The sequence below is a fragment of the Camarhynchus parvulus genome, chromosome 3 (genome assembly GCF_901933205.1).
Source record: "Camarhynchus parvulus chromosome 3, STF_HiC, whole genome shotgun sequence".
Classification (NCBI taxonomy): Eukaryota; Metazoa; Chordata; class Aves; order Passeriformes; family Thraupidae; genus Camarhynchus; species Camarhynchus parvulus.
This window is the reverse complement of record NC_044573.1, coordinates 9749386-9775163: the sequence shown is the minus strand read 5'-3', so window position 1 is coordinate 9775163 and position 25778 is coordinate 9749386. Positions and strand designations below refer to the sequence as shown.

General features: G+C 54.7%; 1 protein-coding gene across 4 annotated transcripts; it reads left to right on the top strand.

Moving 5' to 3' along the window:
* Positions 1 to 1630: 1630 nt before the first annotated feature.
* RRBP1 (ribosome binding protein 1) lies at positions 1631 to 24459 on the top strand. 4 transcript variants are annotated; one of them, XM_030946113.1, is made up of 23 exons: positions 1631 to 1730; positions 7143 to 7844; positions 10496 to 10644; positions 10851 to 10973; positions 11744 to 11896; positions 12387 to 12505; positions 13261 to 13414; positions 15057 to 15195; positions 15522 to 15709; positions 15861 to 15898; positions 17034 to 17124; positions 17718 to 17810; positions 18153 to 18245; positions 18347 to 18427; positions 18525 to 18614; positions 19038 to 19130; positions 20034 to 20105; positions 20248 to 20343; positions 20788 to 20871; positions 21487 to 21585; positions 22398 to 22481; positions 22947 to 23045; positions 23493 to 23804. In XM_030946113.1, the coding sequence occupies exons 2-23, from the start codon at positions 7163 to 7165 to the stop codon at positions 23772 to 23774; spliced, it is 3102 nt and encodes a 1033-aa protein (XP_030801973.1). In that variant the 5' UTR covers positions 1631 to 1730; positions 7143 to 7162; the 3' UTR covers positions 23775 to 23804. The 4 variants fall into 4 exon arrangements, with proteins under 4 accessions (XP_030801973.1, XP_030801970.1, XP_030801969.1 ...); XM_030946110.1 differs by lacking the exons at positions 21487 to 21585; positions 23493 to 23804 and adding an exon at positions 23893 to 24008 and having other exon boundaries at positions 17034 to 17112; XM_030946109.1 differs by lacking the exons at positions 21487 to 21585; positions 23493 to 23804 and adding an exon at positions 23893 to 24008.
* Positions 24460 to 25778: the final 1319 nt, after the last annotated feature.

The following is a 25778-nucleotide window of genomic DNA, read 5'->3' as shown; positions in this document are numbered from 1 at the left end:
GCTGGGCAGAACTCTCTGGAATGAGACAGCTTCCAGCCACACAGGGGCTGGGGAACTGAGGGCAAGCAAGGGTTTCAGACATCTGTCTACAGACCCCAAACACAGCTGGGGAAGGAGCAGAGGGAGCGCAGAGCAGAGTGCCCATTTCAGGTCCCCCTGCAGAAGCTGTGTTATCATAATTAGCTGAAATGTTTCTCCATTAGCATATTTTTCCTCTTCTGCCACCACATCAGCCCTCATGAAACAGTCACTTATTCTCCCCTTGCCCTTGTGTCGAGATGTACCAGGCTGCGGGCAGGAGCTGCTGCCCTCCCCGGCCTGGCCTCAATAGCACGGCTTGTTCTCCGTGCAGGGGTGACAATCCAGAGGCAGCTGATGTAAATCCCAGGAACACCACTGAGAGCAGCCCCAGTGGCCACCCCCTGAGAAGGTCTGGCCACTGAAACGCAATAATGTTGATATGCCAAGCCAGGAGGCTGGCAGGTCCTCACAGCCCGTGCTGTGATGGTGAATTATCACTCCCTCACAGACACTTTTTAATAGATTCCTTTCTTACTCCACAGCCAGAGCAGAAGCTTGGTTTAAACATGGCCAAGGAGAATGCAGGGTAGGGAAAGAGACAACTCTGAGCTTGGCTGAAGGTATGGAGGCATAGGAGACATATTCCCACTCAAGACTAGATCTTTTGTCTGTTTTGGGATAAAAAGTGTAGCCAATGCCACCTGTGTGTTACAGAGCAGGCAGCAAACCTCTGCCCTGTCAGACCAACACTTTTTGCCAACCCTCACCCTCCTGCTTGGTTGGGAGTCGGGGTGTTAGTTGGTTTTGGACACACATTCCTGGGGAGATGGGGCTGAGATGGTTCTCATATTTTTATTACAGGCTGGCAGGGTGCAGCATCTCCTGAAGGTGCTCTGGCTCATCTCCAGTGGTTCATCCTGGCGGTTGCTTCTGATGTGAAGGGAGTCCCTTCTGACCCACTTCCAGATAGAAAACTCCCTCTGGGGTGAACAGGCACTTGTTTGCTGGATCTTGCCATGGGAGGCCGGGGAGACACACAGAAGGCATGTGCCAAGAGGACAGCCACCATCCTGCGTGGCACTGGCCATGGCTTCCTCCCTGTCTTTGGACCTGCAAGCAGTGGGTGATGGACCAGTCCCAGCGCTGTTTAACCGCACAACATTTGCAAAGCCTGAAAAGAGGCTCCCGCTGGGGCTGGGCATCTTGGGGGTCCCATCTGCTCCCTGGTGCTCACACCCAGCCCTTGAGGAGCACGGAGAAGCACCCCTAGCGCCGGCCGGGAGCTGCCCGGCTCCCCCACCACGCTGTCCCCGCCGTGCCCCAGCGATGACACCGACACCCGGGGCAAGGCCGGCGGACAGCCACGGCCGGCGCACAGCGATCCCCGGCGGCTCAGCCCAGGGGCAAAGCTCCGTGGGGCTCCCCCGGCCCCAGCGCAGCCCGGGCGGAGAGGCGGGACCGCGGAGGCACCGTGAGGGACCGTGAGGGCCAGCGGGGCAGTGTCTCTCCCACGCGGGGAGGGCCCCGCGGCCGCCCCGCCCGGCCCGGCCCGGCCCCGCGCTGAGTGGGCCCGCGGCGCGGCGCGGAGCGGCGGGCGGGACGCCACGGGGCGGGGCGGGACGCGGCGGCCGAGCCCGGCGAGACAGCGGCGGAAAGTGCCACGACTCCACACGGCCGCGGCGGCGAGGAGGGACCGCGACCCGGCACGGGTGGGTAGGGGCGGCGGCAGGGCAGCCCTTCCTTCCCCCGGCTCCTTCCCCGGCCAGCGCTTCCGCGATCCCCCCGCGCTGCCAGCGGGACCCCCCGGCCGGCGCTGCCCCGGCCCCGGCGCTCGGAGCGGGGCGGGAGCCCCGAGGCGCGGCGGCCCCGGCACGGAGCCGTGTGGCGCGGCAGCGGCCCCGGTGCGGAGCCTTGTGGAGCGGGCAGCGGCGGCAGTCCCGGCGCGGGGTCCGGTCCGTGCGGCGGGGCCGGGCGGATGAATGGCCCTGAGCGCGGAATGGCGGCGTGTGCGGGCAGGGCGAGGTCCGGGCCCCGCGCTGCCCCCGGCCCCAGCGCCGCCGTCCTGCCCCGGCGCCGGCCGGATGACAATTGCTAATCTCATTAACTCGCTGAAGGAAGGTCCCGGCGCTCGGGCCGCTGTCCCTTGTCCCTTTTCTTTCCTTAACTGAGCCCCCCCGAGGAAACTCTGCTGGCGCCCGGAGACCCCCGGCAGCGCGGAGCTTTTATTAGACAGAGGCATCGACGCCCCAGGCGGAGACCCCCGGCCGCCGAGGGCTCCGCGCAGCCGGGACACGAGCAGCCTTCCCGCGGGGCTGCCCCGCTCCTCTCCTCGCCCCGCCGGGGCCGCGCTCCAGCGGAAGAGCGTGTGCTGCACACGTGGCTGAGGGGATGGAGAGGTGTCCGCGCCCGCAGTGCCGGCTCTCACCTTCGTCGAAGCCCTGCACCGCCGGGAAAGGGCTGGAAGGAGGGGAGGCTACGTGGGATGTGAGCCCCAGGGAGGAGCTGATGAGGAGCGGCGGTGAAATGAAATGCCGCTTCGGGCCAGGGAGGGGAGAGAGAATTTCCAATAGCCGCTGCAGAGTTTAGTCAAGCTGCAGCTGTGTTGTGGTGCTGTTACACTCTTCTCCTATATACACATGTATTTTCTGCCTGTTTTCTCACTCCTGGGCTGAGGAAGGGAGCTGGCAGCGCTGCTGGCAAGCACAAGCCAGCTGGCTGCTGCTGCCAGAGCTAATGGAGCACTAAGACACGTTCAATTAAGCCGAGCTATAACTGTTGACGACGGGCTGATCTGGAGTTGCTGTGTGGAGTAGCACATGCTGCTGGCAGGCTGGAAGTGCACAGTCACTTACACAGAAAATGTATTTAAACAGAGGCTGCTGGCAACGTGGGCAGGATCTGCTCCCGGCATGCAGGCTTTCCTCGTTTGTTTTTAATTTTTGTCTCTATTGCAACAGGGTGGAGAGAAAAACTCCAGGAGAGGTATCTGGTGATTGTTTTTTTTATCTGCTGGCCGTGCTGTTGCTGATCAGGCCTCCCAGTTCGCTCGTCCTTGCCCTTTCCCTCCTTTTTTTTAAGCTGCTGGGATATGTAGAGGAAGGGATGCTGCAGGAGCCTCACAGTCAGGCATTGCTGTGGGTTATGCAGAGCCTGTCTGTGTGCCCCCAGTTCTCTCTTTGCCCTCTGGCCCCTCATCCCCCCTGCTGCATTGCTCTAGACTGAGATGCCACCTTCGCACCATGGCAGAGTGGAAGCCTTGGGGTGCAGGGGTCAATGTCCTGCTTGCCAAGAGCATCTTTTCCTGTCTGCAGCCCCTGTCGACACCAGGAGGAGATAGCGTGTATTTTCCTTTGGCTGTGGGAAGAAATAAGATCTCTGTAGTTACTGCACAGCCTGACTCTTCCATTGCTCCTGCCCACCTGTTGTGTGGCCTGGGTGATTTAAATGAGGGTTGGTGGAGGGGCTGGGTCATAAAGATGCTGAATTCCCATGGATTTCGTGTATGGTCACAGAGGGGAGGACAGGCTGAGCAGGTGGCACGGTTCCAGCCTGGTTTTTGACACAGCTGTCAGTGACAAATGTGACCACAAGACGCTGAGCATGGCCCTGGTGCTGTCATGTCACATGTCTGTGGGCTGGTTCGTCCTGGAAATTGTTTAGTGCTGAAAAACCAGCAGGGCTGAGTGCTTTTCTGGTTCTGCTTCCTTAGGGCAGAGTTGGACTTTGGCTCAGGTCAAACAGAGGTGGCTGCATGTGCAGGGAGGTGAGGGAGGTCAGTCTCTTGGGCTGTTATGTGGGATTTTGAGAATAATCCTTGATGGGTAACAGGAAAAAGCCACAGGAGTGGAAGAGTCAGAGCCCAGCATTTCAGCCAGCTCCTTTACATGAGAAGGCCAAGTGAATACCAAGTGAAGTTGTTCACCTTATTCCTGTTCTGATGTGGGGAAAACAGCTGGACCAGCTGTTTTGGGGAAGGAGTTTGTGTATAGAGATATTAGATGATTTCTGCTGTTTTTGGCTGGGAGAGGATGCTCCAGAAACATCATGGAAGTAAATGTGCTCAGTGTTGCACGTGAACTTGATTTTTTGAGCATGGACTCCAATGACTGCTGGTGTCCGCTCACTTCTTGGGCACACAGCCCTCTGCCAGGCAGGTGGAAAAATGCCATCACAGGAGTGATGCTCCATGGAGCACCAGAAGCTACAGGAGGGAGGATCCTGAAGTCTTTGAGCCTCTCCAAAGGTGGCTGTCAAGCTGACCATGTGAGACTGCCCTTTGGTGCCCCATTTTGCCGTCTCCTGGCTAAGACTTTGTCCAGGTGGGAAGCACGGAGGGGAACACGTGCTTGCAAGGGGGATGGTGTCTTGCTCTGCAAATCCAGGAGCAAACTTCCAGCCCTTGGAAGGGCAAAGGTGGCAAGGCGAGGAAATGTCAAAGCAGAGCTTCTCTGCTGGCTGCTAACACCGTGGCATAAACGCTTCTGGCATCTCTGCACCAGGAAGTTCCCGCAGGAGGACTTTTCCTTATCCCCCAAATGCCAAGGCCAGCCTGGCTTGATTTAAGCCTGTCTGTGCCCCATTGGAGAGATGGGCTCTTCCCTGAACAAGTTGCTGGGCTGGTTGTGCCAAGTCCCAACCACAGGAGGAGCCCTGCAGGTAGAACTCGCTCCTCCCTCGGAGCTGCGGGGCATGAGCGCTGGGACAGCACCAGGGTTTGCTGCTGGCAGGGATCATTTCCTGGCTGGCACCTCTCTCTCCTTCCTGTGCATCTTCTGCTGGCACATCTGTCCTCAGGAGCAGTGTGGGGTTCCCCTGCTTGAGCAGTGGGAGCTCGGATGGCCCCTCTGAGCATCTCGGCTGCTCTCAGGAGCTCTGGCAGCTGCCAGGGCTCTTTTGCAGGTCCACAGCTCCTCAGTGCTCTCAGCTGCATTGTTCCTGTATTGCTTTTGGTCTGGATGGGGTTGCTGGGGTGCTTTTGTTTCGCTAGGAAGGACTTTAGTGCTCATTTACATCCTTATCTCAGCCTGGCCTTAAAGCAGGAGGCAAGGTACAGGCAGCTTTTACTGCAGCCCATGGAGCTGGGTGAGGCTCTCTGCGAGGGACAGAGGGTATGGGGCTCTGGAAGGGCTTTGGGGACAGTCCTGTGGGGTAAGGATGGGCAGGCACACAGCTCTGGTGCCATGATGCCACATCCAGCGCTGCCATGTCACCCACCTCACCACCCCTGTCCTCTCATCCATCCTCCCTCGTGGAGATTAGGATTTCTTGCCCCATTCCCATCCCTTGTGGGCTCCATCAGGCTGCTTTGGAGGGTGGCAGTACCTGCTGGTGGGGTTGGAGTGTGTTTGTCAGCACTTGGGGATGCCCTTGCCCCAAGGTGGAGCAGTAGATTTTTATCTAGATTTGAAACTGTGGTGCTGTGAGGTCAGGAAGGGGTTTGTTTTTACAAGTATGTTGGGGTTGCTGGGTGGGGAATGTAGGTCACCTTGTTCTGGCCCTAAAACAGCTCCTGGGTGCTTTAGTATAGCCCTAAACCCAGCACAAGTTTGGGGGTATGTATTCTCCAGCCCTGCTTTTTATTTACTGACAGGGAGAGGAATTCCAGTCCTTTTCACACTGTGGGTTAGGAATTACCTGTCTGTCCTGGTTGGGACATCCCAAAGCAATGCTCCTTGGTCAGGAGGCAGTGACTTGGCACCAGATGTGCTGGGATAGAGCAGGCTGAGGCCATTTAAGTGCCAAATGGCCAGGGTAGATGTGAAATAGTAATGAGGGATGCCTGCAGTATCAGCTCGGATCTCCAGCAGTGCCCTGGGGTAGAAAATTGGCCCTGGCAGGGCTGGCTGGTTCCAGCTGGCATGGAGAGCCCTCCTGCCTGCCAGCTTCTCTCTCTGCTGCTTTACCTTGGAGAGGTGGGCAGGGAGAGCTGCTTAGAACATCCTTTCCCAGGCAGATTGGGTGTCTCCAGTGGGAGATTGCAGCTCCTCCCAGCTCTCCACCCTCTGCTTGGGTGCTGGAGATGAGTTTTCACTGCACTGTCCCCACCTCGAGCAGCTTTGAGCTGCAGATTCAAGTTTGCTGCTCCAGCTCTTAGAAAGGAAGGCCTCCGAGGTGTCTCCCTGCAAGCACTGAGGTTTGAAAAGATGCTGATCTCCTTAGTTTTAGTCTTATTTTTGCCTCCTCCCCTTCCAGCCCCTCCCGCCCTCCTCGACCCACACCCCCTTAAAGAGGAAATTCGATAATGTCAGCAGTTAATCGTGGGGATGAGAGCTCCTGGTAGCTGAGGACTTCCTGCATTTTGCTTGTTCTGTTTTGAGTAACAGTGATGAGGAACCACAGCCATGGCAACTGCTGGAAAATGTCCCTTCCCACATTAACTGCCTGACAGCAGCACTGGGGGACTGGGAGCCACCTCAGAGCCACATGGAAGTGATGCCCTGGTGGATGAAACACGTGGATGGGCTGCAAAAATTGGCTTTGAAACCAGGATAGGTTCAAGTAGCCATTAAGAGGAGTGGAGATAGCAGCATCTTTCCCCAGGTGTGGCTGAACCCTGCTGGCCAGAGCTCAGGGCAGGCAGTGTGGTCTCTGCTGCTGCTCAGCAGGGGAAGGGAAGAGGGAAGGGCTGCTGCAAAGCTTTCTCCTCCCAGGGGGATCTTTTATCCCAAAGATGGCACCTGGATATGCATGTGGGGGCAGTGAAAAAGCCAGGTGCTCCAGGGAAAGCTCAGATTTTGGCCGACCTGCTGCTCCCAGCAGTCTGAAAGTGAGCTCTCTTACTGCTGGAGGTATGGCTTAGGGTCATACAAAACCACCCCACTGGACATAGAATGAGGCTCGTGGCTGTCTCTGATTGCATCCCTGCTTTTGTTTCCTTCTCTCTGGTTCTTCTGGAGATGAAATTTAGTCGCTGAGGCACAACCGGACCCCTGTGCATGGGCAGTGTAGCAGAGGAGCACAAATTCAGGGGTGTGCAGGCAGGTCAGGCTGAGCCACGTGAACCTGGAGTGTTCCTCTTCCCAGTGGAAGGCACAGATGCCCATGTGAGGATCCTCCTCAGAAAAGCCATTGCATTTCTTTCCTCCCCTGCTGCCCCTGACTGTTGTCCTGGTGTCTTGCAGGCACAGAAGAGCGAGGCAGGATGGATGTGTACGACCCTCAGACGCTGGGTGTTATGGTCTTTGGAGGCTTCATGGTGATCTCAGCCATCGGGATCTTCCTGGTGTCCACCTTCTCCATGAAGGAGACATCTTACGAGGAAGCCTTGGCCAAGCAACGCAAGGAGCTTGAGAAGAGCCAGCAGCAGAAATTAGAGAAAAAGAAGAAAGAGAAACTGGTTGAGAAAAAGGGAAAAGCGAAGAAAAAGGAAGAGAAACCGAATGGAAAGATCCCAGAGCAGCAGCTTGCTCCGGAAGTGACAGACCCTCCCAAGGAGGTGCTTCCTGAGCCTGCTGTGGTGCCCGAGCCTGTAACAGTCGAGACTCTGATTGCAGCGGTGGCAGTTGTTCCCCAGGAGAAGGAGAAACCCGTCCCATCACCTAAGGAGAAGAGGAGGAAGGAGAAGAAGGTGGCAAAGGTGGAGCCTGCTCCTAGCCCGGTGCTGGCTCCGCCCCCTGTCAGCGTCCCCAAAAGTTCTCCCGTGCGGGAGGTGGCCCCCAAGGAGGTGCCTGTTGTGGCAGTGCCCCCAGTTGGCACCCAGCAAAGTGCTCCTGTCATCAGCTCTGTCACTGTCAAGAAAAGCGAGGCTCTCCCAGCCCAGGAGGACCAGAAGCATGATGGACCTGCCAAGAAGAAGGCTGCATCCAAGAAGAAGAGCGAGCCAGGTGAGGCCAAATTCCTCTGCCTGTATCCCTCTGGTCCAGCACACGGGTGTTGGAGAGTTACAGGTTCCTCTGGGCTTTGTGTTATGGGCTCTGCAGATGGCAGTGAATGAGAGGTGCATGTCCCTGTCCTGGGAGAGGGTGCTGCACATCTGGGTGGAAAGCCAGGATCAGGTGTTTTCCCCATTGAACCCTGACTGTCAAAAGCACAGAGGAGCTCTCCCACAGTTGGTCACTGCTAGCATTTCCTCCTCCTTTGGTGGAGGTGAAGAAGGATTCTTCAAGCAGAGAGGATTGATGGAGTTTCACACTGCAGGGGATTGATTGTGGAGTAATTAGAGGGAAGTGACTTTGGGTCTCTCACAGGGAAGGGAAAACTTACCCATCATAAGTTGTGCCTCACTTGATTGACTCAAGAGATGGAAAAGATCAGGTGGTCCTGAACTCTGCAGAGTATAAAAAAGGTGTAGGGAGGGGAAAATCAGCTCTTCTGCTGGATTCTTGCCTCTCATTGTACCAGTGGGAACAGTTTGGGATTTGTTTTTGGTTGAGTGATAATTACAGGCACTAAAAACGTGAGTGCTTTCAGACCTGTGGAAGGGTTCCCATGTGGACACATGGCAGAAATCTCCCAGGTGTTCTCAAAGATGTCATGTGATGTGCATAGATTTCTTTATTTCTTTACCAAAAAAACCCCAAACCAACCCACCAAACTAAAAGACATCCCTTCTTGCTGCCCTTCTGCAGCACATTCAAACCTCTGTGCAGCCTGGCAGTTTCCACACCCACATTTTGGGCCTGCTACTCAGCAGGGCATTTGCAGCTGCTGGGTTTCAAAGATGGGTTAAACCCCTTGAATCTGCTCTTCTGAGGGAAGGATTTTACTAAAGACCATCTCCACATGGTGATGGGGTTTGGAATGACTGGAGAAGCTGCTCCTGGAGGGTATTGCAGGGGTGGTGGGCTTGGGGAAACTGGAGGTGTCTGGTTTGTTGTGTGCACCCATGTGAAAACCACACAAATCCAAGCCCTGAATTCGTAAATCCAAGCTGTCACAGCTGAGGGAATGTGGCTGGGAGATGACCTTTTAGCAATTGTTAAGCTGGGAGCTTTTTGGGCCTCCAAACTTAGATTCCCTTGGGTATGAAGTGCCACTCCTGCATGTCCTGAAAGTGAAGAGTGATGTCTTGGCTGCTCCTGTGGGATTTTGCCAAGGAAAGTTCTTGGTAGGATTTGTGCCATGAAGCCAACTGCAGTTTGACCAAGGTGTTTTCAGCAGCTGTGGTCTCTCATCAAATGCAAAGGAACAAATTATTCTGTGGCAGATAAAAATGGGTGTTCAGAGTGCTCAAGGACACATCCTCAGCACTGAAGCAGATGGCAAACCTGACAGGAATGGCTTGGGGTATTTTTCTCCTGTGACTCCACCTGGAGAGGGATGGAATTCTGTTTGGTGTGTCCCTGCACGCTGCAGGGCTGAGCCAGGAGATGCCATGTGCTGTCCTGCAGCCCTGCACTTGCCAGCATGAGTCAAGTGTGAGCCAAGCCTCAGGCTCTGGTGGCACAAGGAGGTGGAGCTGCTCTGGCTGCACTGCTGGGAAGTGGCTGTGGCTGGGGACACAGACACGGCTGCTGCCTGGGCTTGGCACTGCTTTTCCAGATGGATCTACCAGACATCACTTAGCAGTTTACTGTCACTGGCCAGACAGACTCAACTTGGGGAAAACTGATTTATTCCTCATTAAAATAGTGAGAAACAGAGATTTTTTTTTTGAAGTGAAAACAATGCCTTCCCCCATACCTCCTGTGCTTATTGCCAGGCTCAACTTTACTCCTTCCCTCCTGACTCCTCTACCTCCCATCCCTGAGTGGTGCAGGAGGATGGGGACTGTGGTCAGTTTGTTACAGCCACCCTCTGCAAGCTCTTTCCTCTTCACACCTTTCCCCTGCTCCAGTGTGGGGCCTTCCATGGGCTGCAGTCTTTTGGGAGGAACCTTGTCCAGCATGGGATCCATTCTCTAGAGGAGAATCTCTGCTCCAACACCTGCAGCACCTCCTCCTCCTCCTCCTCCTCCTTTGAACCTTGCTGCTTGGAGCATCCAAAGCTTTGTATTCAATAGACTGGTGTTAATGACTTCAGGGGCTCTGGAGCTACTGTGGTTTTCTAGGAAGAGGAGCCCACAGGGCCATAGATACATGCAGGAGCCCCTAAACCACTGCCTCTTTGTGTTGTGACCATGTGCACTGAGGTCCTACAACAGCATCGTGGTCCCTGATGCTCCCTGGCTTTCCCAGGTTAGCAGGGGAAGGGTTGGAGTCATGTTGCTCCCTTAGCAAAGATGCTTGACATGTCTGAGGCCCCTGGCACTGGCAAAGCACTCCCTGAGAGTCTCTCCGTTTGGTAGAGGGTGATGGCAGGTGCTGGGACCAGCTGTTGAGCCAGGCAGAGGTGACAGCTGACTCAAGGAGCACGTGTGTGGTGTCATCTCCAGCATTTTCTCGCTGTTCTCACTCAGAGAGGTACCAAATGTGACTCTGGAAATTTGGTTGGATGATGGCTTGAGATGGCAGCTGTGGGCTTGAAGCCTGCTGAGATGATACAATATTTCTGCTGTTGTTCCCAGAAGTCCCAATCCCTCCTCTCTCCTCCTTAGCATCTACAGATTCGGATGGGGCCCTGTACCTGCCCTACAAGACTCTGGTGTCCACAGTCAGCAGCATGGTGTTCAGTGAGGGGGAGGCCCAGCAGCTCATCGAGATCCTGACGGAGAAAGCAGGAATCATCCAGGACACCTGGCACACGGTAGGGCTCTGCTGAGCCTCAGGAGGTGCAGGGGGAGGGGAAGCACCCCATTTTCAGACAGGCTGAGGCTGGCCCTGAGGGTGTCTGGGAGAAGGGAGCTGAATTTTCCCCTGGAGCAGAGGGCAGGATGTCCCCTGTGTGTGTGGGGTGGAGGGGATGGCTCTGAAGGTGTTTGGTCCCCACTGATGTGCATCCCGTGCTGGCAGGCCACGCAGAAGGGTGACCCTGTAGCTGTCCTGAAACGGCAGCTGGAGGAGAAGGAGAAGCAGCTCTCTGCTGAGCAGGAGGATGCAGCTGCTGCCAGGAACAAACTGCGGGAGCTGAGCAAGGTAAGCCCTGGGTGCCCCTCCTGCCATCCCCGCTGTGGCCTCTGCTCATGGTGGCTCTCCATGTGCCTCCTGCTCCCCACATCTCAGCCCCCTGATGGGGCTCTTTGGACCCTTCACCTGTTGGCTGTTTTCTTCCCAAAAAGCAGAGGAGATCTCCCCCCACCACCCTCCTCTGTTGGGCCTGCTCCAGTTTGGGGAGGTGCCAGCCCAAAGAACCGCAGGGTAGTGCCCGTGGGCAGCCACGGGAGAAGCAGGGAAAACTCTTTCTGTGAGAGATTGCAGCTTCTCCTTCAGGGAGAAAAGCAAATCCTCTGTCATTTCAGCTCCCCTGAGCTGAGATGGTACCTTTGTAAGGAACCTGATCCTATTTACAGTGCCCTGAGTCAGCCCCCTGCCCCACCTCTTTTTGGGTGTTGAAGGCAGAACAGATCCCTGCCATGCTGAACTTGTCGCTGTCAAGTCCATCTGCTTAATGTTTTTTGTTTACCCCAAACGTTGTGTGATGTTATTTATCCTGGGGGAGGAAAATAAAATTCCAGGCTGTCTTACTCCTTTCTCTTAGCTGGCACAACATGGAACAACAGTGGCATCCAGTGGCCACAGAGCCCAAAACAAAATGCAGGAGGAAATGTAAGTGCTAAATGTACCTGGGCGTGGGGGCAGCAACGAGAGGGCTAAACTTTATAGTCTGCTGAGCTAGGAGGCCACATCCTCTTCAAATGGGGAGACCTGTGCTCTGAGGACTAACTGGGGGCCTCCTTTCCTGGAAGGAGCTGGCAGCCGAGCGGGCCAAGGCGGGGGCCGTGGAGGGCAGGCTGAAGGAGCAGCTGCTGGCCCGAGAGCGGGAGATCGTGGCCGTGCAGGCACGGATGCAGGCCAGCTACCAGGACCATGTCAGCGAGACCCAGCAGCTCCAGGGCAAGGTGAGCCCCAGAGTGAGCCCTGCACCTGCCTCCTTCCTCTGCCAGGTGGCTGCTGGTGGCACCTGGGTGACATTCTGGAGAAGGCTGAGCCATGCGAAGGGGCGAGAGCCTCGGGAAGGGGCGAGACCTTCAGTGTTCCTGGGCCACGGTGCCAAATTTCCCCCCAAAACCCCTTTAAGGCGCCCCTAAACACCCCTTAAACTCCCCCAGATTCCCTCCCAAACCCCTTCAGGTCCTCCCACACACCTCTAAGAGCCACTTGGTACCCCCCACACTCCCTAAATACCCCCGCAATCTCTTTAAGCCCCCTCCAAACCTCTTTGGAGAAAGAGGCACGTTGGAGCATCTTCACGGGATGTCACACCCCTGAGGGCTGTCAGCATCAGCACACACTCCCCTGCATTGCCAGTCCCTCCTGCTCATCTCCTGGGCTCTGACAGGGGCAGCAAAAGGGCTGCTTGTGGCATTAACCCCTGTTGGACTCCTCTAGATCCGGACCCTGCAGGAACAGCTGGAGAACGGCCCCAACACGCAGCTGGCTCGCCTGCAGCAGGAGAACTCCATCCTGAGGGATGCCCTCAACCAGGCCACCAGCCAGATGGAAAGCAAGTAAGGCAGGGAGGAGGGGCAGAGCCTGGGGCTGCCTTCTGGCAGACCTTGGCTTGACCACCCCCTTTCCCAAAGGTACTTCTACAGACACCTCAACTAGCTGGAGGTGGAGGAGGGAATGAGGGAGGAAGAGCTTTGCCACATGACTTTTGGGGATACACCAGGAGAACAAGGGTATTCTTCCCAAGTGAAAGGGCAGGAAATCCCTCTCTCCTTTGGGGTCATCTGCTGATGCCTGATTCAACAGGCAGTGGAGTGGGGAGAAGGCATCAGAAGGCACTGTGGTGTTTTTCCCCCATAGGGGAGCTCATACTCTCAAACTCAAGAAGAAGTGCAGCCAGCTCATTGATGAGAGTGATGGTGCAGAGAGCAGAACAAATAGGAGCTAGGTAGAAGAATTTCACACTTCTTTTTATAGACAGTCTGAAATGACTGGTGATTAACAGCAGGCAAGTAATCACAGAGTGGACTCCAGCTGTAATGCTTCCTCTTGTGTCTGGGAGCACAGATCCATGTGTCCTCTACTTCATAAGAAAGGAATGTCTCCTGTGACTGAAACAGGGCTTTTAAAAAGTGATTTGTTGGCTCTTTCCACCCCCTCCCTGAAGGACCAGGAGTGTCCTAGAAACAGGCAAACAAAGTTCACCATTTCAAGTCCTGTATCAGGCCCGCAGGAGGATGTGTTTCCCCCGACCAACACCAGGGAGGCTTGGCTGGGCCTGTGGGCTGAAATGACCCTGCTTCTGTTGCTGCAGGCAAAATGCTGAGCTGGCCAAGTTGAGGCAGGAGTGCAGCAAGCTGATGAAAGAGCTGTCTGAGAAGTCAGAGGTGCTGCAGCAAGAGGAGCAGCAGAGGAAGAGCTGGGAGATCAAAGCGACGGCCTCGGAGAAGCGAATCGAGCAGCTGCAGGTCAGGCAGGCACTGGCAAACCCTGTTCCCTTGCAGGGCTGGGTGCTGAATGGATCCATGCACTTGGCCATGGGAAGGGCTAGGAGGGGCAGAAGTGTCCATGGTTGGGAAGGAAGCTGCCTGGCAGGTTTCCTGATTGCTCTCCACCCCCATTGGCTTGTCACATTCCCTGTGCCCCCTTGTGTAGCATCACCGTCAGAGCCCAGGGAGCAGCATGCCCTGGTTGAGGCCATTCTTCTGCAGGTGCTCTCTCTATCAAACTCAGATGGTTTTAAGCTTGTTGCTCTCTCTCCCTGGTGGAAGAGAGGGAGCTTGTGGCTTTTTTGGTTGCCAGCAGGGAGTGGCTGGGTTTGGGGGTTTTAGGGGTGTTGAAAGGACACCTCCCAAGCAGAGCCTCTGAGCACACAGAGGTGTGTTGCTGGCAGGCAGGCTGTACTCACACAGGGAAGAGCATCTTCTTGGGATGTTGACAGTGCTCCTGCTGGGATGTTGCTGGGATGTTGCTGAACTGTGTGCTGGGAGCATTAATCCCTGTGTAGCAGACAGGGTGAGGGATGTCTCTGAATTGCTCTGGCCTCTTCAAGAAGGGGTCTCTTCTCAAGAAGAGACCTTTATCTGCACATGCCAAGTTTTGTAGAGGAGTTCCTAGAGCAAGGGGCCTTCCATATCCTTGCTCTTAATTTTTTATGTGCCTGAGGATGTGGCTCTCATTTTGGTGGGCTGCATTTGGCTCCTGCTGCTTTTGCAGGTGAGGAGCAAGGAGGGTGATGTGAGCTCACAGCTGGTGTGAAGGCAGGAGCTGCCCTTCTGCTCAAAGCAGGAGCTCCTAGACATACTTCTGGGAGAACTCCAGAGCTGTCAGCTCACTGCATGCCTTATTGCTAGTTAAATAAATCACACTAGCTGACTCTAAAGTCTGAGATATGCTTAAGGTGCTGGGGAGAATGTGTTCCACAGTAACACCTGGAGCTCTGAGCTGAGGATATTGAGTAAAATCCTCAAAAACCAGAGCAGCTCTGCTTTCCTGGTGGTGCTGAAAGCATCCCTTGGACAGACACAGGCCTGCTGGTGTACCTTTTCCTGTCCCCTCCATGCAAAGCAATTTTTCTCCCTCTGCAAGAGTGCCACTTTTACCTGTAAAGCTGCAACTCATCCTCCTCCCCTTTGCCTTCCCCCTCAAAACTCCTGCCCTTGCCAGCCTCTTCCTTGCTGCTTTCCATGATGGAAAATAAAAAGTATTCCCTGGCCCAAATTGCACAGCCAGTTCCTCCTCCTGTGGAAGCGTGGTTGGGTGTCTGTGCTCTGCAAAGCCCCGTGCCAGCCCCTCTCCCTGCTGGGCTGGGACGGTTTGAACCAGGGCTCTGGGAGGTTTTCCAGAGCTCTCCAGAGGAGAGATTGGCCGTGGAATTGGCCCAGGACTGAGACATTTGGGTATTGTCTGCTTCCCAATGTGAGGGCTGGCACGGGATAAAATGTGAGCGCAATGCGGGGTGCTCTGTGCGCAGAGGGAGCGTGGTGGGAGGATGACTTTAATCACCCAAAACACAGCTTAAAAATAAGATTATGTGACACATGAAGCTTTGCTTCAAACTGGCTGGGGTGTCTGCCACGCTCCAGGAAACCTTCTCTTCCTGCCCTGCAGGCTTACCAACGGGAGGCAGAAGTGATGCTGCAGAAGAGGCTGGACGAGGTCAGCGACGAGCTCCGCAAAACGCAGAGCAGCTACAAGAGCCTGTTGGCAGATGCAGAAAAGACCAAAGGGCAGCAGCAGAGCATCGCTGGTGAGGATCTGGGATCAGCATGGGCAGGGCTGTAGGGCTGACTGGAGACTTTGAGAGCTTGGAGGAGCCACTTGGGGCAGGACAAATGGATCCAGGGATGAGTTAGGCTGCCTGGTGTTGGTGTGAGCGAGACATGGGCTGGTCCGTGGATCTGTCCCTCTCCTGTGCTGGCCTGCATCCCTGCCTGCCCTTTCTGTGCCTCCCCAAAGCATCCTTGGCCAAGAAAGGCTTCTTTGGCTAAGATCCTGTGTGGGCAGAGCAGGGTGGGGAGTGTCCAGGTTTGTTTGCACCTGCCCTACTGTGTTTGTCACCCTTCCCTCCAACAGAGCTGCAGGCCAAGCTGCTGAGCTCCGAGGCAGAGGTTAAAAGTAAGCTGCTGGAGTTGGACAGTGTGAAAGGCAAGCTGCAGGATGCCAGCTCAGAGAATGCAAAGCTTCTGGAGAGGATCAAGTCCATTGAAGCTCTGCTGGAGGCAGGCCAGATGCGGGAGGCAGAAAAAGACAGAGACCTGCAGGTTGTGTGCTCATTCAATTGTGGGGGGAGAAGGGGAGTGGGTGACACTGCTTACACAATCCCTGAGTTTTCTTTGCTCTGGGAGGCCACAGAAAGGGCTGACCTGTGTCACATGCCTGGGGCAGGTCATCAAAGTACTTTGTCTCTTCCAGGCAGCCAATGAAGCAGAAATGAAGCAGCTGCAGTCCAGGTGGGTCCAGGTGCACATCTTGCAGTGGCACCTCCAGCTTGCTGTCCTTGTGTCCCAGGCTTCCTTGAGCCCTGAGCCTGTGGCTGAGGGCTTCCTGCCTTCCAGGCAGGTTTGGGGCTTTATTTTCAATTGAAATATTAATTGGCTCTGGTGCTGGCCCCATATAACAGCCAGTCCATTCTGAAGCAGGACTGAATTGCTGGCAGGCACATGGAGTCTGACCACTCCTGCAGAGCAGGAGGCTCTGCTGGTGTTGGTGCTGGGTGTGGGATGTCTCTGGTGCAAGTCCCTGCACATGGCTGGGCCATCCAGAAGTTGTTTTTTAAAGATGTTTCCTGGTATCTCCAGGGATGGAGATTCACCACCACTCTGGGTTCCTGTTCCAGTGTTTGATCACCTCTTCCCCCACCCCCCAGCACAGAAAGGTTTCCTGGCATTTAACTAAATGCCATTAAATTCCCATGTCATGAATCCTGCCTGTTACTCCTTGTCCATGTGCTGGGCACCTCCAAGAAGGCCCAGGCTCTGCATGGGGGGGAGATTTCTCAGATGCCCCCATTGCCAGCAAGCATCCAGCATCCCTCTAAAGAAGGCAGCTGTTGAGTTGTCCTGAGACTCCAGGAGACATGTGTAGTTCTTCTCAAGAACCTGGACTTTGGTTTGCTCAAGCTGGGAGTCCCTTCAGGGCAGATGGGGGATCTGAGAGTGTGGAGGGAACCTGCAGCTTTCTGCTGTCTGGTTGGCAGCCCTGATTTAGGGTTTCTCAAGATAGTGGGACGATAGTTTCAAAATGCAGAGCTGTGGGCTCTCTCAGCCTAATGAGCCATGGATAGCAGCAGCCCCAGTGGTGCAAGCCAGAATTCCTGGCCTTTGCATCAGGTTGCTTCTTCCTCTTTTTGTGTGTGTACAGCCAGCCAGTTAAGTGATTGCTTTTTATTGCTGGTAAGGGAGTAGAAAACCAGATCCCACTCCAGTATTGCCATGGCTGTGGTTTTTAGTCCTGCTCCCTCTTCCTCCTGCTGTGTGTAGATCCCAGAGCAGACCAGGATAGGAAGGGCTGTGTCTCCATCTCGGGAGCTTGCTGCCCGTGAGGGAGGTGACTGCTCAGGCTCACTCCTGCATCCTGCCCTTCCAGACTCCAGGAGAAGACAAACCAGCTCTCAGCCTTGGAAAGGGAAGCCACACAGCTGCGGGAGGCAGTGGAGCAACAGAAGGTGAAAAACAACGTGAGTGAGTGACAGACAGACAGCCCATCGTGAGTGAGTGACAGACAGCCCATCATGGTCACCTACTGATGGCTCCAGGGTGTGGCCCGAGGCTCTTCCAGCCCCACGGAGCCCTGGAGGCATTGCCTCATCTGCCAGAGAGCAGGAATACCCCAGGTGGGCTGCCTGAGGAGACATGTCTGTCCCTTGTTCTTTTGGAAGGTTTAGGATCTGGTAAGCCAGAGAGATCCTACCCTGGTAGGGCCAAGGCAATCTCTGAGGGGGTTCCTTCACACCTTCCTGCTCCTGTGCTCCTTATCCCTCTACTGCAAGGTGGTGTCACTTGTGTGGAGGCCACCTTGCATCCCTGCTCTTGGCCTGTGTCCCCTGCAGGCATCCTGAGCTTGCTTCTGGAGCTCCTGTCCCAGCCAGGGCACTGCCAAAGCGATGGGCTGTGTGGAGCCACTGGAAAGACTGGGGAGAAAGGAATGCTTATGGACAGACTCCTGACCAAACCCAGTTCCCTCAGCAGTGGCTTTGAAATAAATCCCCTGCAGTGCCAGCAAGCAGCTTTGTGTGGCTTATTGCCCTCTGTGTGTGTGGTGTCTCCACAGGACCTTCGGGAAAAGAACTGGAAGGCAATGGAAGCGCTGACCACGGTGGAGAAGGCGTGTGAGGAAAAACTGCTTGCTGCTACCAAAGCAAAGGTGAGCCTGGCATTGCCCTGGTGTTGGAAGGGAAGCATTCAGCTTCCCCAAGCCACCAGGGAGGCCTGCCCTGGGTTGCCTGCCTGCTTAGAAAGAGTGCTGGTCCAACCCTTCTGCAAGCTTCTCCAAAATTTTTCTTGTGCATCTCTGGTACTGGTCATGGGTGGGGAACCAGGGACATGGTTGAACTGGAAGTGATGCTTTAGTGGTTCCCAGCACCAGCAGTTTTCTGTGTTGGCTGGTTTCCCCAGCCCTGTAGGCACAGAAGAGCAGGATCAGTGTTGTCAGCCTGGCCAGCAGGTGCCCAAGACCTGCATCCATTGCAGTTTGTCCCTGTTTCAGGAGGAGCTGGCCCAACAGCTCGACACACTCCAGACGCGAACCAAGCAGACGCTGCTCTCCGCCCTCCCAGGAGTCACTGTGTCCTCACAGCAGGTGGGACAGGCTTCCTCAGCCCTCCCCAGAGCTTCTCCTCATGGGAAGGAGCGAGGTCTAAGCATCCTCCTTCTCTCTTGTTCTCTTTTTTCCAAACTCAGGACTATGACATGTGGCTACAGGAGTTTAAGGAGAAGACCGTGGGTGTGCTAAAGCAGCAGATGATCACGACAGAGCCACCAGTAAGTGATGGCTGGAAAGTGGAGGGGTGAGGGTGTGCTGGAGGGTCACATGTTTCTTCTTTTAATCTCTCTCTCCTTCCTTTCCCTCTCCTTTTAGGATTCAGCTCTTAAATTAAAAGAGGCAGAAGAAGCACAAAGCACTTTACAGGCAGAGTGTGAGCAGTACAGAACGATCCTTGCAGAGACTGTAAGTTCCTGCCCTTTGCACTGTGTTGGCTTCCCACTGGAAACCCCTCTGGAGAGGTCTCCTGTCAGCCCAGGCTGCCCATGAGCTCAGGGTGGGCATCCTTTGGTGTGGTGGGGGAGCTGCTGTGTGGTGGAGTATTTGTCAGTGAGACAGAGGAACAGGATAAAGCTGAATTTCTAGAGCTCTTCAGCCTAATTGTGTTGGGAACCTTGCTGGTGGTGATGGGATGAGACACAGCAAGGGCTCTGATAAACTGGTTGAGCCAGAACAGGGATTAGGAGCCCCCAGCCCCATCTGATTCTAATTCTGTCCCCTGTTGTTTGGCCCAAATCCTTGGAGAGGCTTTGGAGGCTTCCAGCCCTTGGACTGCTCAGCCTGCTGGGGCTGCAGGAGCTTTGGGCTCAGCTGAGGCTCTGCCCACAGGAGGGGATGCTGCGAAACCTGCAGAAGAGCGTGGAGGAGGAGGAGCAGGTGTGGAAGGCAAAGCTCACAGCCTCTGAAGAGGAGCTCCAAAAGGTGTGTGTTGGGTTTGGTGCTCCTGGAGCTGGACTTCCAGGAGAAGGGGATCTGTTGGCTGTAAATTGGTTGATGGCCCTCAGTGTTCCCATCAGCTATGAACACTGAGACACAGGAACTTTTCTCCCCAAATCTACCCCTCCTGTCACCAAGCCAGCTGACAAAAAGCCCACCTCATGTAGAATCTTCCCTCCTGAATGCAGAACTGAGACTGAGCTGTTTTCCATGGTCTGGCTGCTCCCTATCCATCCCATGGAGTTTTGGAGTTAACTGGGACTGCAGGGAGCTGGGGGAGGCTGTTGTACAAGAGATGTTTGATTTCTCAGCCTGCTGCTGGCTCCTGCAGGGCCAGCACTGCTGAGGGCTGCTCTGGGATTGCACAGGGTGACGTGGCTGCTGCTGGTGTTCCTGATGGCAAGAATGTCTGGTGCCTGGGGCAGCTCCCAGAGCAATCCTGCCTCTCTGTGGAGAGGAGGTGAATTCCTCCTTTCCAAACACTTCAGCATCTGCAGAGTCCTCTTCAAAAACCAGCCTGGGTTTAAGTGCTTTTTCTGGCAGCTTGGTCTCTCTTAATAACGAAGTCCATGCCACCTCATTGGAAAATTGCTGCTTCCAGACCAAAAAGTGCTTTCAGCCGGAAGCTTGTGCTGAGTCTCATGATGGTTTCTCGGATGTTGAAACCTGACTGCAGCCATTTGAAATGCTGCAGGCAACAGCTGCTGCCTTGCTCCCCTATTTATGGCCTCTGTGTGTGTTAGACTTGTTCTCCCTGGGAGAGCTCTTCCATGGAGCTCCCCTTGGGATGGGCACAGGATGAAGTGGGAAAGGTGGGAATCAAACAGCAGCCACTTTCTGACTGAGCCAAAGGTGCTCAGTGTCCTTCTCTGATCCTTTCTGCTTCAGTCACACCTGCAGCTGAAATCCCTGGAAGGTGTGGTGGAGAAGTTGAAAGCAGATCTGCAGAGCACAGATCAGGTGAGGGCTTTTGGGGAGGGGAGGTCTCTGCATGGGTTGAGTCAGGCCCCATCTCCTGACTTGCCTTTAGCCACAGGATGTTTGGGATGTGTTGGACCTTCACACAATCAACCCCCTCCTGCTTTCCTCTCTTTTCATGCAGTTAAAGGAATACACCTCTCTTCTGGAAACACAACTGGAAAATCACTTGGAGACAGCCAGCTCCGAGCGCCAGAACTACACAAAAGAAGTTGAAGCTGTAAGTGTGGAGGCTGCTGCCTTCTTCAGCTTTTTCTAACCCTGACTCCCCACCCATGCACATTTTGGGGATTTGAGGAGTGCCCTGGGCATCTGGGAAGTGCCCCAGGGATCTTCAGCTTTGCAAAGAAAGAGGAAAACAGATGGAGATGTTGCTCCAGTCTGGGTTGTAGACTCCTAAAGCCAAGAATCATGGGCAAGGAGATGGGTCAGGGACACAGGACAGATCTCTGTAGAGGTGCTGCTCCTGGGTGGCCTGTGTGGTTGCTGTGGCTCAGGTGAGACAGACCTGTCCCATGGCTGTATTTGCTTGAGCAGGCACAGCATGTGATGACACCATGACCTTTTTGGCAAGATGTTGCATCATGAAAAAGCTTCCTTGGGCCAAAGAGTTCCTAAACCAAGTGCATTAAAGGAGTTGGTTTTTTTTTCCTTTCTTTGGCAGTTGAGGCTGCTCTTGTCAGAGTCCCAGGAGCAGCTGGAGGCAGCAAAGACTGAAACACAGAAGCAGAGCAAGGAGCTGGCCCTGGTAAGAGCTGGGAATGCCCTGCTGGGTCCTTGGGGCTGGCTTGCAGAGCAGCTGTGGGGCCAGCACCCTTCCTGTGGGCTGAGGGAGGGCAGGAAGGCACAGCCTTGACAAACCTGGTGCTGCTGGGGACCACATGTTCAGAGGGGATTGCTGGGAGCCAGGAGGAGATTTAGGAGGAGATTTTTATTTCCTTGTCTTTCCTCCTGTGATGAGATGGGAAAGGGAGATCAGAGGCTTGCTCAAGCTGGTGTGTAGCAGAAAAACCCAGCTGCCCCACCACTGGACACTTGTCACAACACCACCCTGGGGCAGGGTTTGGTATCCATCCATCCATCCATCCATCCATCCATCCATCCATCCATCCATCCATCCATCCATCCATCCATCCATCCATCCATCCAGGTAGAATCATTTGCTCTGCACCCCTGGGAGCTGTTGAGCCTGCAGCTGCCCAGCTCAGAGACCACTGTCCTGCTCTGGCAGAAACTGAGGTGGTCTCCCAAGCACTCCAGCTGGTGTGCAAGCCAAGAATCTGTCAGGCTTTATCTGTAGGCTCGTGGGAAGGCTGTGGCCCAGGGATGTGTCACTGAGCCAGGCTTGCTGCTCATCCCTCAGGACAGGCAGCAGCTGAGTGAGGCAAAGAGCCACGTACAGGAGGGAGGAGCAGTGGGGTTACCATCTGAGCCAAGTGAGCCTGCAGCCCTCGAGGTTAGGGTGCTGAGGCCTCTCCTGGGGAGGCTCTGATCCATAACCATGTCCCATGTCCTGTGTCACCATCTCTCACCGCATGGAGAGCTGCACACAGCTCTGCTCAGGGCTGTCTCAGCTGTGTGGTGTCCCATCCTGTGCTGGGGGGCAGCCAGCCCAGCACCCCCCAGCTGGAATCCTGGATGCTGAGAATGCATTAACCATGTGTCCTTTCCCATAGCAGTTGGCTTTCAGCAGGCTGTTCCCTTTGGGAGCCCTCTGGCAAGCTTTGGGGGGTGGTGACAGTGCCCTGTGGGGTTCAGAGTCTCCTCAGAGGAAGGGGACACCCCCCTGACAGAGCTGTGCTGGGATCCCTTCCCTGCCAGGGAGGATTAGGGTTACAGAGGCTCCATAAATCCTGCTGCAGCTGGGCTGAGGGCATTAGCAGCAGCTGTTCCCTTCCAGGCTGACACCTCTGACCAGTGGCAAGGGCTCTGTCTTTCTCCTTTAATCCTGTTAACTGTGGAGCCTTCTCCCAGGCATGGGGGCCTGCCAGGCACATCTTTCTCTATGGGATGCCTCTCATCCCACATCCCAGCTGGTGCTGCCTGAGGAGCAAGCAAAACTGAGCAGTGCTAAGCCAGGCCCCAGGCTCGCCATCAGCAATCTCCCTGCAGAGGGGGCATGCTTGTACCTATTGCCCTTCAGTGCTGTGGGGAAAGCTTCTGGTTTTATTTCTTCTGTCCAGCCCAGCTCTCTTGGTGATGTCCCTGCTAGCTCATTTCTTGAATCTTTTTTAAAATGCTCTTTCTGGGTGTTTTCCCCTCTTCTCAACACAGTTGAAAACCCAGCTGGAGCAGAACGAAACGCTGGCAGAGAAGGAGCAAATGCTGCGGCAAAAGCTGGCACGGGAGCTGGAGGAGGTGGGTGTGGGTGAGAGGATACCAGGGTGTGCAAAGCCTTCCTGCATTCTGGGCTGCTAATGAAGCCCAAGAATTAATTTGAATAATTAATCTGAAGGCTTTTCCCCATCACTGTCCACACCTCAGCCATCCCTGTGAGACGTTCCCTCCCACATCTGAAGGACTTCTTACAGCAACTGTGCTAAAGCCATGTGGCATCACTGGCCCCTCAAATTCAGCTGTCCCAACCCCCCCATGTCTTGTGCCAGCTTTTTCCTTGGAGGGTTATGGGCTTGAGCTGGGTTTCCTGCTGCTCCAAGTGAGAAATGCCATCTCCCCGCTGGAAGCAATGCCTTCTGTGTCTGCAGCACCCAGCTCCTCAGCAGGACACACCCAGCAGGCACTGGGGGTGGCTGGAGCAGGCAGGATGTGAGGGAGATGCTGGCACTGTTGGCTTCTGTGCTCACTGAGTGTGTCCCTTTGCAGGCCCAGAGCTTGGCACGCAGCTTGCAAGCAGAGCTGGAAAAGCTGAGGCTGGCTGAACATGCAGCAGCTTCAGACAAGGAGGAGGCCCAGCATCTCAAGGTGAGTTGGCTGTGCCACTACAGCAGAAGTCACATGTGAGCAGGACTATGGGCATGATTTATCATGTCTGAGCTTTGGGGAGCAAGGCCCATCCCATGGTCACCCTGCAGGAGAGGGCTGAGAGCTCCATTGTGGCTGAAGGAGAGCAGGGCCACTGCATCCCTGCAGGTGAGATCAGTGTGATGCTCTGAGCAAACACTCACAGGCTGGGCTTTTCATACACTGGGAAACCATCCAGTCCTGGCCCACAGCATCTGCAGGGAGCCAGAGAGAGGTCTGGGGGTGCCTGTTCTCCCTGTTGAGGTGGGAACTGGGTGTTCCCCATGCCTGTGGTCACTGAGACAGCTTGATGCAGACCTGAGGTGGCCTGAGGTGTTTTGAAGGGGGGAAGGTCACCAGGTGGCAAAGGGAGGCTCAGGCAGGTGCCTTCTTTTGACTGCCATGTAGGAAAGACTTGAAAAAGAGAAAAAATTAACAAAGGACCTGGGCCAGGCAGCAACCAAACTACAGGAGCTACTGAAGGTTTCCCAGGACCAACTGGCCAAAGAGAGAGAAATGGTGAAGAAGTTGAAAGAACAACTTCAGGAAATGGTACTGGTGGTGGCCATGTCCCTCCCCTTGGTGCTGGTGGAGGCCCTGGGGCAGTGTGCAGCAGGCAGGGGTTTAAGAGTGGAGGCAAGGTGGTCCTTGCTGCCAGAAACCATTTGGGTGGCTTTTGGGAAACGCTGAGACCACACGAGATGGTGGTCAAGGTCCTGGCCCATCTGTGAAATGCTTTGAGCCTTGAGCTGCCATGAGAATAAGGGTGAGGCCAGCTGAGTAACCCACTTCTTTTTTTGTTCTCCAGGGGCAAGAGGACAGTTCAAAGGAAGGGACTTCAGTTTGATGAGTCTTCACCCTGGACCTTACAGTTAACTTACCAAAATGCCTTACACATTCCTAAAAATAAAAATTTATGCTAAATTTACTGTAGATAAAAGATACAAGCCATTAGTGACCCAAAACCTAGTTTTGAAACTTACAAGAAAACATAAAAAAAAATCCAAAAAACCAACCAGTAAACACTGCAGTTTGTAAGAAAATCTTCATACTGTTTTGTACAACTCTTCATTTCCTGGGGAGCTGCTGTGGCCACTGCTGGGGTTTCACCCTCCTGTTCCAGCAGAACCCAGCAGTGTGTGAAAAGGGAAGAGACTGTGCTTGTACATCAACCAGTGCAATTATAATTATATATTTTTTTCCTTTTTTTTTTCTTTTATTTTCTTTTATTTTTTTTGTTTTGAGTGAAAGGAGTGTGAAAGTAAGACCCACCATGGAAGGATGCCCTCTTGGCTGGGTGGCTCTTGGCACGTGTATTTCTGGGTGTCGATGCGATTAAAACGACGTAGTGAAGAGAGCTTGTCCTTGCTTTATTTTTCTTGGAGGTTTGTTTGTGTTGGGTTTTTTTAAGTTTGCAAGCCAGGTAGGGCTTTGGGGTCACTGAAGAAGGACTTTGCTTTGGCCAGGAGCTGTGTCACAGAAGCCATCCCCTGGTTTTTATTCACTATAAGCAAAGGAGAGAAACTTCATTCCCACTGTTTTCCCACTGCTGGTGCAGGGCTGACCTCCCTGTGTGGGGTTTGGCAGAGGGATGGACACTTTGTCATGGCAGTAGGGGCATGGTGGGGACAGGACCATTCCTCCTGCTTGCTTTAAAGCTTAGTGCTCCCCTGTAATCTGTCCCTGTGGGTGCTGTGCGGTGGTGGTGGCCCTTGGCTACTGTCAGGCTCTCTAGCCCTCTGCTCTCTCTTCTTGTTGCTTTCCTTTTTATTTTTTTTTCTTATTTTTTTTAATTATTCTTTTATTATTCTTTTCTTTTGCTTTCTTTTTTATTTTCAAGCTGGTTTCTTAGGAAATGGCAGAGGCCACGTGACAGCTTGGTGCTGTCTCCCCACAATAAAGCTGCTGAGCCCAGTGCTGACATCAGCAGGCTTTGAGACAGGGGAGGAAAAAGGCCCCTCAGTCCCTCCAGTGCCTGCAGAGAGCCAAGGCCAGGAAGGAGGATGAGGGGCAGACCTGCTTCCATTTTGTTCCTGGGGAAGGCCAGTGTGTGACCAACCCCTGTACCACACCCCTGAGACTTCACAGGACTGGGACATCCTGTTCCTCCCTCAGCACTGTGGCTTTTGGGGCCATGATGAAAGCTGGGGGAGGGCTGTGTGTGACTCAGCTGGGACCAGGTGAGAACAAAGGCCAAGGAAATGGGGGGCTGAGAGCCACCCCTGCCCCCTCCTTTGTGTGTGTCCCCCCACTCCCTGTCCCAGTACAGGTGGCAGAGGGGGCTGCTCTCCCCATCCTGGAGGGACAAAGGAAGCAGACCTTTGCCCCACAGCCAGAGTTAGCCTGTGGTTTATCTTCGTGGACTTTGTGGCACATGTGGAGGAACACATGAATCGAGGGCCCCTGGTGACCTCAGCCTGTCAGCACTGTTACTTCCCCCAGCCCAGCATGCCTGACCTGTTGGATGGAAGCTCCCCAAAAGCGAGGGAATGGCTGATTGTGTCAGGATTGCACCAAACCCCCACCCAAGCCACAGGCAGCAGGGAGCTGTGGAGCATGGCAGGGTGGCTCTCACCCCCAGCAGCCAGGGCAGGAAGGGCCCTGCAGCTGCCAGGAAGTGACGCAGTTCCTTTGGTTTTGCAGTTCTTGGCTTTTGCAACAATTCTTTCCTTTCTTGCGAGCTGCTGTGCACAG